The 14043-nt window shown below is 35.7% G+C and overlaps 1 protein-coding gene across 1 annotated transcript in view; it reads left to right on the forward strand.

Annotated features, from left to right (window-relative positions):
* Positions 1–14043, forward strand: part of CNTN1 (contactin 1) — a 72085-nt gene that overhangs the window by 10955 nt on the left and 47087 nt on the right. Inside the window, 10 exon segments of the mRNA XM_062491142.1 lie at positions 979–1151; positions 2496–2591; positions 3520–3726; positions 4945–5041; positions 5197–5378; positions 6565–6689; positions 8718–8835; positions 10413–10563; positions 11039–11166; positions 11855–12030. Coding sequence (XP_062347126.1) covers positions 979–1151; positions 2496–2591; positions 3520–3726; positions 4945–5041; positions 5197–5378; positions 6565–6689; positions 8718–8835; positions 10413–10563; positions 11039–11166; positions 11855–12030 — 1453 coding nt within the window.

A 14043-nucleotide genomic window follows, 5' to 3' on the forward strand; every position in this document is an offset into this window, starting at 1 on the left:
TTCATGCCACTCTTGCTATTGTTTCTTTCTATGACAATTGAAAGTTCCACCTCCAAATGAGAACTCTGCATATTTTGGTATGTCTTCAATAATGAATGAACAGGTGGTATGTGTGTTGTCATTTTCAAATACTAATTACCATCTCACTTTATGAAAAATGTAAATATTTATGCGGAAATAATTTTATGATCTTTAAATTTATTAAAGTTGCATCTTTGCTATTTGTGCATAGGAACCAGGCAGTTCCTTTTTAAGGTTACGTGCTCCCTCTTGTGGACACAGTAATAAACAGGAATATAAATCATACTGGTACCCACTCTGTGTTTTTTAACATTTCTTAAAATAAGTATAAATCAGTCAGAACTGGGCTGCCAGTTTCTGTCTTAATCCCTCAAGTGAAAATCGTGGTAATTCAATGAATTAGCTGTGGGGTTTCACCATAACTAAGGGAAGTGTGTCCAGCAACTTACTGAAGTAGTAGTAAGTAGCTCTTATATGAAGCATGCTACAGTTTTTGCACTAACTTTACTGGCACATTATGTTTATAAAACATTTTCATTATCTGCAGCAGGTTTACAAAAATCTCTCATTACCCAAACTCTAAAAGTGCAGAGGGAGTACATTTTTATCCTGTCTGATTTTAGATATTTATTTGAAATATGTTTGAAATCTGTGTGTTTGGTGAGTGGCTAGCTCATTCCAAGCCAGCTCAAGCATCTCTTACTGCTTGACCAGCAACCATGTTTCAACAAACTATATCCCATCTCTAAGAAGGAAGAAGTGGCATTGTTATGTTTAAAAGACCTCTGGAGTTCAAATCTGTGTCTCTTGCTGAAGGAAAACTTAAAACTTGTATGTAAGTATATTAATAACTTGCTGCATAGTTTGTCAGAATTTATGAGTTATTTTCACATCATATTTCTCACCAGGTTTGCTTTTTGGGGCCAAATCTTACATGTGGCTTTTCTTTTTAAATAGGTGGAAACTGAACAACTGGGATATTGATTTAACAAAGGAGCGCTACAGTATGGTGGGAGGCAGACTTGTTATCAATAATCCAGAGAAATCAAGGGATGCTGGAAAATATGTCTGTGTAGTATCAAATCTCTTTGGAACTGTCAGAAGCAGTGAAGCCACACTGAGTTTTGGATGTAAGCTGTTGTTTATGTTGAATATAGAGAGACTATGGTTAGCTAGGAATGCCCAATGTTTTACACTGCGGTGTATTCTGCTAATGTGTGCTGTATCTGTATTACTTTGTAAAAACAGTATCTTAAGTGCCTTAGTCTGCAGAGACAGACACAAAATAAATTTGTAAGCATTTTATAATCTTCAGCATTCAGCTGACATAACATAGCCTGCCCAGTGAGTTACTGTTAAATTATTAATTGAAGAGACTCATGATCTGGAGATAATAACGTTCAGACTCTTTTAAAATCATGGTGGGACCTGAGGGGAAATAGTCACAGAAGAAAGGCTTGAGTGAGGACATATGGTGATGAGGTGCAATGCAAACAGAACTGCAGGAGGAAGGCACAGCACTTGCTAGTAAAGTATGCGCTGACTCCTAGGCTGCAATGAGTAAGCCCCGCTGGGAGAAATTTCTGTCAACTTCTGACAGTCATGAGCTAGTTTTACGAAGACCTACATATCACCAAATACATGAGTTGTAAAAAGATGATGTACTAAATGAAGGCTAAGTGAAATTTTATGGACTTAAGACAGTGTTTGTGATTTTTGTTTTATTTTGCCTTAAGTTACCTTCTCCTCGGATATATTTTATCATAAGATGGCAAAAGAAGGAATCCCAAAAAAAGGAACCCACTCTAACTGGGTCCATTCACAAAGCCCTGGGTGACCTGCCACTAAGGGTTTGGTGCCCCTCCATAAGTAGAACTAACTCCTTGCTGTATAAGATAACACATGTAGTGAAAAGTTCAGCTTTCTGATAGTACTTGTGAGACTGTGTGACCACAAATACTGGGAAAAGTCAGAAGCTGTAATGAGCTGATGGATCATATCATTATTGATATAGTCTTAGTCTGTATTTACTCAGTGTATCTTCTAGGGGAAAAAAAAAAAGAAGGCCAGGTTGTTACTTCCTATTAATGGAGAAAACATCAACAGTCCATTTGTGGGATGTTTATTTATACCTAAAGCAGTCTTCAGTCATGTCAGTCCTGAATAATCAATACGATTAAAAAAAAATAAACCAATAAAACCAGAACAGTCTGAGGCATGTTTTATGCCTACCAGCTCACTGGCTGCATGAGCTGAATGTTGATAGTGTACTGAACAGAATCCTAATATACAGTGTTACATTATGTAAACTGAAATAGGTTAAAGAGGTAAGCAATAGTGAAATGATAGCTTGAAACTGATAAATATCTATTTTTAAAAATATTTTTCTCCGCAGGACTGAAAGTAATGATAATAATATAAAGTTACTGTAGTTAAAATCCCCATTCTTCTCCCCTTGCTTTTTTAAAAACTAGATCTGGATCCCTTTCCACCTGAGGAACGTTATGAGGTTAAAGTACGAGAAGGTGTTGGAGCAGTGCTTCTTTGTGAGCCCCCTTACCACTACCCAGGTAATTCAGCTGAAAGTGCTTCATTTTCAATGAAAAGTTGTAAACTTTTCAAAAAGAAAAGAGTAAAAAATAAATCAGCATTTATTTTTGCATGTTTCCTTTATGTTGACTTAAACAGTAACTTTTGTGCAGATTGAGAATCACCATTTAGGTTGGGTTTCTGTTTTGAATATATTTGTTGTTGACCATGTGTTGACCATTCATTCCACCTGGTAAAATCACCTCAACTGCTATGGTCATGAGCTTCTGTTAAAATCATGGAACAGCAGAAGCACCCCCAGAAATGAGGTTATGTATTCTCTGGAACCGACTTTCTCCTATCATTAGTTACTGAAGATGTCTGCAGGGATTATACCCATAATCTCAAACATCTGAAGTTCCAGCATGAGGGATGACATGTTAGCATCTCTTGTACCTTGTAAAATGGAATAATGATTTAGTTTTCATGCTCTGTTTAAGCATTGCAAAGACCTGAAGAATTTAGACCTATTACTAGTTAAAATATTCTAAGGTTTTGTCTAAATCACAAGACTGGTGAAAACTTCCCAGCTTCTCAGTTGCATAAGGTCAAGGCTCAGCTGCCTCACCCATCCCATCCCATCCCATCCCATCCCATCCCATCCCATCCCATCCCATCCCATCCCATCCCACTCCAGTTCCTGAGGGATGGTTGTGCCCAGGGCAAGGTGTGCACAGTGTAGCCAGGTCCTCACTAACCTGCACTGACAGCAGCAGTGCCCCAGTGTTTAGACAGGAATGAGCTGGCTGTTGAGACATGTATAAATTTCTTTCACGTAGCTGCCTCTCCAAAAAAAAAAGATCTATAACCTAGAAATCAGACTCAAGTGATTTATATGCAGACAGTATTATGTGGTTTAAATAACTGATAGTGTTGGGTTTTAATATTGAATAAAATATTTTCCTCCAGATGACCTCAGTTATCGCTGGCTTCTAAATGAGTTCCCAGTGTTCATTGCTTTGGACAAACGACGATTTGTGTCACAGACGAATGGCAATCTCTACATTGCAAATGTGGAAGCATCAGATAAGGGCAATTATTCATGTTTTGTGTCCAGCCCTTCGATAACAAAGAGTGTATTCAGTAAATTTATTCCACTTATTCCACAATCTGATCGTAAGTATTTATTGGAAATACCAAGCACAGCATTTTAACTGTTTGTATTATAATTTCACTAATTCATAACTACTTTCATTTCTGTAAGAATTATAATGGCTACTACACAGTGTTACTTGGTGTTTCGGATGCAGAGGTAGAGATCATTCCCATCCACAGTAAAAACTTCGTGAAAGAAATCTTCGTGGATTAATTCACAAACTTCCTTTCAAATAATTGAGAACAGAGTTCTTATCCCCAGAATCCCCATCTCCTTTATGCGATAAGCCCCACATCCCATCCCAAAATCTTCAATATCTTTTCTAGTCTTGGCATTGGTTCAAAGGAGTGTAACTGTAAAGCAGAAACTTCATGTAAGTGAAATAAAGCTTCAGGATTTATGGGGTTTTTTTCCTCCAGAAATTCCCCATGAAAGAGGAAAATCCTTTTCCCCTGATGTAACTTCCTATCCAATGGTGGCCTAAGAGCTTTGTGTCTCTTGGTCAATCTCCTAAAACACCTCTGTGGCTTTGTGTTACTGGATTATTTGCTACAGTTTCTTCAGGAGGACTGCATGTTTTCCAAGTAGGAACCAAATTCCCTTTTGCAGCTTCAGACCGTCAATCGCTAGATTCTCATAAACTGATCATCAATTTTTCAGCAACCCTTTTATCTGTACAATTTTCCATATTACTGATTGAATTTATATAATTTCAAGTTAATGATCTTTTACCAAATATTCCAGTATTCACACTGCCATCTTCATCTAGAACTGCTACAGGGCTCCTACAGCAATCACTAGTAGGGTGATTTGATTATATTTACATTCCTGTATGCTCATTAAACTGTATATGTGCTTGCTCTATCCTTCCTACCCTATTGAGTTAAAATTGAGCTTAAATTCAAAATAATTGAAAGTATTCTATCCAGTGAAAAACCTGTGGAAAACAGAGTAAGGTTTTTGTCTACCCACACAACTTCAAATGCTATTAGAAGTTCTTCCAAAAATGTTAGGATTTGTCATCCAGGGAAAGACAACTAGTTGCTGAGTAAAACAACTATGCCTTACTAGTAAAAGTTCAGTACTTAGTCAGACTTTTTGAATTGACAGGCTCTTTATGCAGTGTAAAGAAGAATTTTGTCTGGAATTCTAAGAAAAATTTTACTCAACTGTGGAAATTTTAATAGCTATATAACTTTCTGACATGCCTTTTCTTAGAATCTCTTTTTTCATATTAGGGGCAAAAGTATATCCTGCTGATATCAAGGTGAAGTTCAAGGACACGTATGCTCTCCTGGGGCAAAACGTGACACTGGAGTGTTTTGCTCTTGGAAAGTAAGTGTGTTTTAAAGTTATTGTACAGCATGAATTGCTTTCATACTTCAGGGAATGAAAACACATACTTCATGATCAAATGCTCTTTTTGTAGTCTGCAATTTAACCGCCAGTTCTTGAACATGCTGATTTGTACTTTACTGTACCTTTTCAAGTCCGGTTCCTGAACTCAGATGGAGTAAATACCTTGAACCCTTGCCAGCCTCTGCTGAGATAAGCATGTCTGGTGCAGTTCTTAAAATCTTCAATATTCAGTATGAAGATGAAGGGCTTTATGAGTGTGAAGCTGAAAACTATAAAGGAAAAGATAAACATCAAGCAAGAGTCTATGTACAAGGTAGGAAGAGCAGTTTTATTCTTGATGATCTGTGTTACTTTCAGTTATGTTGGAAATATCTCTGTTTTCACAGTTGATGTCAGTGTTGATTCGTACTATCATCCTCACACACTGCTCTTCAAGTTAATAGAGCAGCATCAGAATTCTTCCATTAAATGCCAGGCATGATATTTCTGTAATAATTAAAAAACTACTCAATTTTTCTGGTTATGATTGCTGGTATATACACTTTGATAGTTCTAAGTTAATATACTCATGCATAATGTAAATTAAATAAATTTATAGTACTCAAAGTGAAAGAACTTCTGGGAAGAAAAAGAGACCATTAGGTTTGTTAGGATTTCTTGTTTTCTCATTTTGCTTGTATTTTCTGTCTTAGTTCTCTGTCTTATTAGCTATGCACAGTTCTTTATTCATCAGCTGTCATTTCCATTTATGCATTTGGTTAAATTAGGTAACCAAAAATTGTATCTGACTGCTCATTGTGAAATCATCCCAAGTAACTTGGCTTCTTGTCTGAGGTTTATGCCACAAAACCATGACATGAAGAGCTCACATGTAACGTCTGAAACACACTTAGAAGATTTGTCTCTTTCATTGGCTGTACAGAAAATCTTCTGAGTTAAGATCCTCAGTTAAGTGCTAGAACTTCAATAGATCAAACTCAAAATTAGTGTGGGAAGGTTATTACTGCTTATAACAAGTAAAGCTAATAAATTGTTTTGTTTGCTTAGCAAAAGCAAATATGCTGGACAATTCTCAATATTAATTTCTTACATATGCTCTTTGCACCAAAAGAATAATTTCTTGGAGATCCTTTCAGTACGTACGCAGTTTTGCACAATTTCATGTCATTTAACTATCATTTTCACGGTGCTACTGAGTAATTTCCACACTGAATAATCTACAAATCAATATAAGTTGTAATATCTTATGTCTTCTGTCATTCAGGAAACATTATTTTAATTCCATATTTTCTTCTCATAAAAAGTAGTTTGAAGCCTTTTATTAATCTAGGTTGTAAGAGAAAACCTTCTTTCTTTTTTGTGCTGGTGCATTGTTGAGTTATCATCATTACTTTGAGTTGCCTGTTTAAGTATCATGGAAAAAAACAGTGGAATTAATAGAACATAATACTAATGTGTATGTGCTATATTTGCAATGCATCATGTATTTTATTCTGCAGCTGCTCCTGAGTGGGTAGAACACATCAATGACACAGAAAGGGATATAGGCAGTGACCTGTACTGGCCTTGTGTAGCTACGGGCAAGCCTATTCCAACAATTAGGTGGCTGAAGAATGGTGCCTCGGTGAGTGTATTGATGTACATAACACAGGCTTGAGTGGTTAGCTCATGGAAACAGTTTTTTGAAGCATTCATTATTAAAAAGTTAAAGGAAAATTCATTGTAATGATCCAAATATTTGCTGATGCCACTTGGATGAGGCAATAAAATCTACTTTTTAAAGTTTCATCTCTTATTTCTTCAGGCTACTTAGTGTTCACCTTTAAATTATAAACTTAACTTTAGATCACACGTTTAGGTGGTGGATATCCCTTTTTCCCCTGGCCTGTTTAAGTAAATGCTTTTCACTCTGGATAAAAAATGTCTATCAGCTTCTCTTAAAATTAATCCTTTTTACCACATTAAACATGATTGTGTCTTTAAAAATACAAGACAAAATAGTCAGTGGAGATATGACAATAAAGATTATTTTTTAAATTATCAATGGTCTTTCAATATCCTGTATTTTTTCACATTTTTTCTAGACACAGAGTGTTGCAAATGTTTAGGTGATGTTTAGAAGAAATTTGAAGTACTGTTTGATAACTTAGTTCTGTTGCATTGGATATTTGGTTTTAAAAAAGTAGATCTTCTATCCTAAAATCATGGAATCATAGAACCGTTTGTGTTAGAAAATGCCTTAAAGATTGTTTAGTTGCAAACCCCTAGCCATGGGCAGGGGCGTCATTCACTAGCCTCAGAACTCCATCCAGCCTGCCCTTGAAAAATTCCAGGGATGGGACATCCACAGCTTCTCTGGGAAAAATCTATTCATGCATTTTGACAGTGTATTCAAAGTCTATTGCTTATACCATATGAAAAGCCATTAAAAAAACAAGAGAATATGAGGGCACAATGCAGTTCTGCATCTGCTGAGCTGTGCTGACCCTTATCTTGGCAAGCAAGCAAAAAAAAGACAATGAGGCAGTTTGTTTTTTGACTGTATATCTTTAGAAAAATGTATGATGTTGGAGGGAGAGCAGGGATATCACCATCTGCTATATGGAGGTGGCTTAAACCAGGAAAAACAATGCTTTTGTCTAGCTTTGGTAGTTATTGCAAAAAAATAATTTAACAAGTGAGTTACTTGCTGGTCCCTACTGAACTTGGCTTTCACTAACAAAACCTGCATACTGGATTGCAGAACGTAGTGTACACCAGAAGATTATGCTGTGTGCAACTATGATGATAAGATGATTTCCAAGTAGAAGGTAGCAGAAATATGTTAATTGCCTTAAAAATAAAATTTGCTTCTAAATCAGATAACTTGTAATTAGGCAGTTCATTTAGCGCACCACAAAGATTCCTTCTATAAAATCTGGTTAAAACATTTTCACTTAAAACAGTCAGAAAATGTTTCCTTTAATCTGTTCTCTTTTCAGATAAGTACTATTCTCTTAACCTTCCACTCCATGTGCTCCAATGTACTTAGATACAAGAGTTATAGCTTTCAGCTTGATTTTCACAAGAAAACAGACTGCATTAACATGATCTTTCAAAGACTGATTAATGGATTAACATCTGTTTGTAATTTGCACAATACCCCACCTTAGATACCTTATTTTGATTGACTGTTTTTGGTGGGTTTTTTTGCATTAAAACAAAGTAGTAGAAAATAGTTTGTACTATTTCCCAGAGGAATCTGAAAAACTCCTACCACATTGGGGCCTGCTTTGACATTTTCCTGTTGGAAAATGATATAACAACAGAAAGTACTGACCAGTGAGCATGCCATAACAAAGCTTATGTGCATAAAATTAATTTAATTCCTTGTTTCTTATTTCTGAATAAGTACCTTTAGCACTGATATTATAATAGGTGACTTCAGAGTAAATTTGTCTACTGACACTCATTTAGAACTTTTCCAGAAATTTTATTGAATGATACTGAATCTTTATTTTAAAAAAGGTAAACCCAATGTAGCTGAAAAAGCAAGAAAAACAAACAAACAAACAAACAAAAAAAAAGAAATAAAGAATGTGAATGGGTGTGGATTTTTCAGTTTATGTGGTTTATGTTAATATCTTGTTATTTTATTGATTCTATGTTTTAGTTCCGGAAAGGTGAACTAAGAATGCAAAGTCTGACCTTTGATGATGCCGGCATGTACCAGTGTATAGCAGAAAATATGCACGGAATTATTTATTCAAATGCTGAACTGAAGATTGTGGGTCAGTGGGATTATTTCTCTATTTACTATTTCAGGGTTGAGTAAGATAGCAGTTATATTTGCAAGTACTGTATAGTAACAGATTCCTGTAAGGATGAAGCTAAGAACTCTCACTTAATCTAGGTGAGATGGGGTTTATTTGAGCTACCTGTTTTTTGACAAGCACTTGGGGAATAAATTTATGAACTTATGGGGCGTGTTTTCTGTTTGTATTTATTATGTTTGTTTCCTGCAGCTCTCCCTCAGAGGAACTGATAGTACTGAAGTTATATGAAACACATAGAATTGTAGCCTACACTTTTAAGCTTGGAAAACTGGTTAAGAAGCATTTTCATTTTTGCTCACATATTTGCTCATTCCTCTGTGAAGCAAAATCAGCTTTTTAAGAAACCATGTTGTCACTTACTTGGCCTTTGAAGCTCTTTGTCTTCAGTCTCCCCTTTGGTTTTGCTTTCTATAAAGCCAAACACCAAAGTCACAACGTTTGTATGCAATATGGCTGTGCCATTTGATGGATGTAGTTATGAATCCATTGTGTTTTCCTAGGAGCATCCTGTTGAATGTTTGACTCTCATATCCAGAGTTCTCAACCTTAAAAAAATTTCTGATGTTTTTATGATTTCATTAGAGCAGGCACACTGGCTTGCTGTTCTTTGCAACTCACACCTGCCTTCAGACTTTCCCAAGAACTAAATTATTCTTGGTTTTCCCAACCCATTGCGCAACAATGCTTCATTCTACACTGTTCTTCATTACTATGTACTCACTACCAGCTTGGTTTACACAAAATGAGCACTTTTTATGTGTACATTTTCATAATTCAGGGTTGGTAATATGTGGATATAGATCAGAGTTTTGCTCTCTACTTCTGTAATTAAAAAATAACCTTATTTCTTCAGGCTGTGCACGCATTTGCTGGCATGATTGCCAATGGTATGCCAAGATGCAAAATAATTAAAAGCTTTTTTTCTTTCATTTGGTTTCAAATAAAGAGAAAATTAGTTAGCAAAGATCTGACCTCAGAGATGTAAGTGCAGTGCTTATGACAGTCATGTCTCAATACTCGTGCACTTCTGAGAGTGCACCTAAAGCCAGCTGGCCAAACAGAAAACCACACAGAATAAGAAGGGCACAGTTTTAGTTTGCAGAGTGGGTTAAAACCGCTGAAAAGTAAACCCAGCTATTCTTTGGAATTATGATTGAGTGAGAAACTTGTTAAAGGAATTTATCTCCAGGAATCTGAATTTTATTAGGATTGATCAAAAGGCCTTTTGAAATGGAGGAACTTTCAGTGACTTTGATCTTGTTAGATTAGACTCAGATGAAAGTTCAGAAATCAATAAGAAAGAAACCTCTGGTGTAACACAGCACAAAACTGTGTAATGATTCTTCGTGTTTCTTGTAGATCACTATGTTCTTCCCAGTACATCTCTGTATCATTGGTATTTTTCTCACTAGTCTGAATAATGAACATTTGTAAACAATTCAGTAGTTCTGTCATTTATTGTATTCTGCAAACCAATTCTATTTTGCAGCAAAATCACTACCAGCATTAAGTGTGTTAATTTTTGCTTTCAGCTTCACCTCCTACTTTTGAACTGAACCCTATGAAGAAGAAAATTCTAGCAGCTAAAGGGGGGCGTGTAATCATTGAATGCAAGCCTAAAGCTGCTCCTAAGCCAAAATTCTCCTGGAGCAAAGGAACAGAATTGCTTGTAAATGGGAGCCGGTTAGTATTCACTGTTAGCAAACGCTTTGAGCCTTAAAATGTAACCTTATCTATCCCTTAGGATGATTCTCCATTTGGCAGAATTCAGGGACAGAAGAATGTGTAGCTTCAGGAAAATAATACAACAAAATGTTGCTGGCAGTATGGATTGAAAGAGTTAGCAGGGTTTCCAACTTTGCCCAGTCTGGTTTAAGAATGGAATTGTATCATAACACTCTAAGAAAAATACTTGAATGAGTACAAGTGAATAGAAGTACATTCTCTTGCTTCAGCAATCTGAGACATCTAATCATGCTACAGCCTTTTAAAATATTTTTTACTGTAGGCATGTTAATAAATCCAAGAGTGTTCAAATCCAATAGAGTGTTCAAATTATGTTTGTGGCTTGTTCTTTCACTTACTACAGTTCTACAGGAAGCATTGATTTCTAATAGAGAATCTAATTTGTTTTAGTGTATTTTTGCAATTTCCATAGCATACGTATCTGGGATGATGGGAGCCTGGAAATTATCAATGTCACAAAGCTGGATGAAGGTCGCTACACCTGTTTTGCAGAAAATAACCGAGGAAAAGCCAATAGCACTGGTGTTCTAGAAATGACAGGTAAGCCTTAGAATGGCATTGGTTTGTTTTGGGTAGAATCCCTTAATTCAAAATGACTAGTTTTTGTTCCAGCATTGCACTACTTTTTCAAGCTATTCTACATCTTTCTAATTTAATTGTTCATTAACACTGAATTGATGCTTTTAAAGCATATTGCTCAGTTGAAACTGGGTATGTTTGTATCAGTTCTAACACTGTATCTCAATTTTCATAAATTCAATTTTTTCATAAGAGATTACTAAACAAGATACATTAAATCAACATATTTTAATGCATTCACTGTATTTGGTAGCTTAGCACTGTGACTCAGCCTAACCAAGTAGAACTTTTCATTCATTAAAGAGACAAGTTTCAAAACATAGGAAATATTATAATTTAAACAAGAAAAGCAACACAAGTCACGTAAAATTCATCATGTGTCTTCCTTCTACTTGAGGCGTAGTCAGGGAATAAAAATAGTTGTCATGACATTCAGAGATTTAAACAGCTAAACAGAAGTCAGGTATTTTAGTTGTAAAATGTTTTCTTTGTTGTCTTCAGTTTGGTCCTTTGAAATGTAGTTGTATGAATAACATATAAACTAGACTTCGAGGTAGTGGTTTAATGTATGATCAAACAGCTATGGAGCCAAGCTTATATCTGAATATTTATTTATTGGAATTTTCCATGTTTGCGATTAATTTCACAGAAGCTACAAGGATCACTTTAGCTCCATTGAATGTTGATGTCACTGTTGGAGAGAATGCTACCATGCAATGCATTGCATCCCATGATCCCACATTAGACCTGACATTTATTTGGTCTCTAAATGGCTTTGTAATAGATTTTGAGAAAGAACACGAACATTATGAACGGAATGTTATGGTAAGATACTATAGATCCTTATTTAATACATGAAAGCCTAGTTTCCTTTGTTGTGATTAGTTGCCTTTTCTGTGCTGGTTGGGGTCCAGTAGGCCAAGAACATAAAATAGAATTACAGTTTAGACACTTTACAGACACATACACACTTGCAGGCAGATACTGAAATCAGATATCTAAATTGATGTGTTTTTATACCTCAGATAAATCTCACTCTGATTATTAGTGAAAGTAGCTGGTAAATAGATAGCCTGATTGTAAACAGGGTGCAAATTACCTCAGAAAAGTTTGCATATGCATTCGTTTTTACTTACTCATGTTTTCTTATCAATATTTCAGGAATTTGGCACAAAACTGGGCCAGATGATGGACAGGAGTCAAACAGTCTGTAAAGACTGAGGAAGAACAGTTTATGTGAAGGCAAAACAAGTTAATACAAAGATACTAATTTTGGCATATAGAATAGTTATAGTTCCTTTGTATTTTCATATAAGGTTATGTTTTAGAGTCTTTTATCAGGTTTACTTAAAATTAATATCTCTGTAAGAAATCTTTTCTTGTTATGTCTAATCACATGCTGTTTTTTCCTAACATGCAGCAACCTGCATATGTCTGCTTGTGTAAATATTTATTCTGCTACTCTGGACTTGAATGGATTTAGATACAAAATCCTCATATTTAGATACCTTTATTTTTTTATTATTTTTCTTTTTGGGCACCCAGGAAAACTGTTGCTATGAGGAGTCTGGTGTCTGGGAACACCAGGGATTACGTTTAGTTTCAGCTCTGTCTTCAAAATTATGAACTAGTGCCTCTTAAAGTGTCCTTCTCCTAGGCTGGCAATATTATCTGATCATCCATGGGCCAAGAGATTCCTCTTTTTTGCTTTTAGCCTCTGTTTATCTCCATGTGAAAAGATGTTTAACGTGCAGCTATTTTAGTCTGATTTGGAACAAAACAGCCCTTTGAGGAGTCAAGAGTTGCCTCAATCTGCTTATTTGCTGAGTTTTAAGACACAGTTTAGAAGCCACACTGCTCTCTTTCAGTGAGAGAACATGTCCTCGTCCAACAAGCCAGTAGAAGTATGTAAGATCAGCTGATAAACATTGAAACCCAAAGACATACACTCCTTTCTGCAATAAATCTCCTGAGAATCTGTGTCCACACTCAGTAGCAGGGTAGTAAGTAGTCTGCAGTGTATTTTGTGTTGCCTCAGGAATTAATAAGTATGTAGTTACTCTCCAATCCCCTGGCATCTTTAAAACATTTCCTGCAGGTGGCTATTAAGTCACACTTTTGATAGGTCTATATTTACACTCCAGTAGAGTAATTAATGCATAGGAATACCTTGAAAAAGCTTTAATTGCCTCCTAATTTCATTAGTTTTTCCTTAGATACAGACTGGAATGAGTCTGAATGTCAGACAAAAATTGAGCTTAAAGAGTGAAGCCCCAGTAAACTAATTCCTTGTAAAAGAGCAAATAAAATTGGTCTGTGTCAGATTTTATTTAGTTGATTGCTTTTATCTGACAGATACCACACAAAGAAATCTGTTCCATAGAACAGAAAAACAGACTGAAAATGTCGATGAATCTGTTATTTTGGTGTGGAAGGAAGGTAAAAATATCTTTATCAAAAGAGTTTGTAGTGCAAAAGAAAGGAACCTAAGCTTTCTCCATCTGTAGGTCATGTGTCGAACATGTTAAACAAAAATTTTTGTATCACTGATGTAAACTTTTGGGGTTTCCTCTAAATAATGAAAATAGAAGTAAACTGGATTATTTTTTTCTGTTTAGGGGAAATTAATTCTGAAGTTTAATCCTGATTTTAGGCACTTTCTAACAAAGCATTTCAAGTTGACAAATGCAGGGCCAAATACGGCCATCAGAAAATGTGCAATTCTCTTAGAAGATTGACACTACTTAATTCCCAGCTGCCTGTTTCATCTTCCAGATAGCCAGTAGTCCTGGACTCCTGATCTCAAATTCGGATTAACTCCACAGTATTTTGGACCCT

Source organism: Cinclus cinclus, chromosome 4 (assembly GCF_963662255.1).
Source record: "Cinclus cinclus chromosome 4, bCinCin1.1, whole genome shotgun sequence".
NCBI lineage: Eukaryota > Metazoa > Chordata > Aves > Passeriformes > Cinclidae > Cinclus > Cinclus cinclus.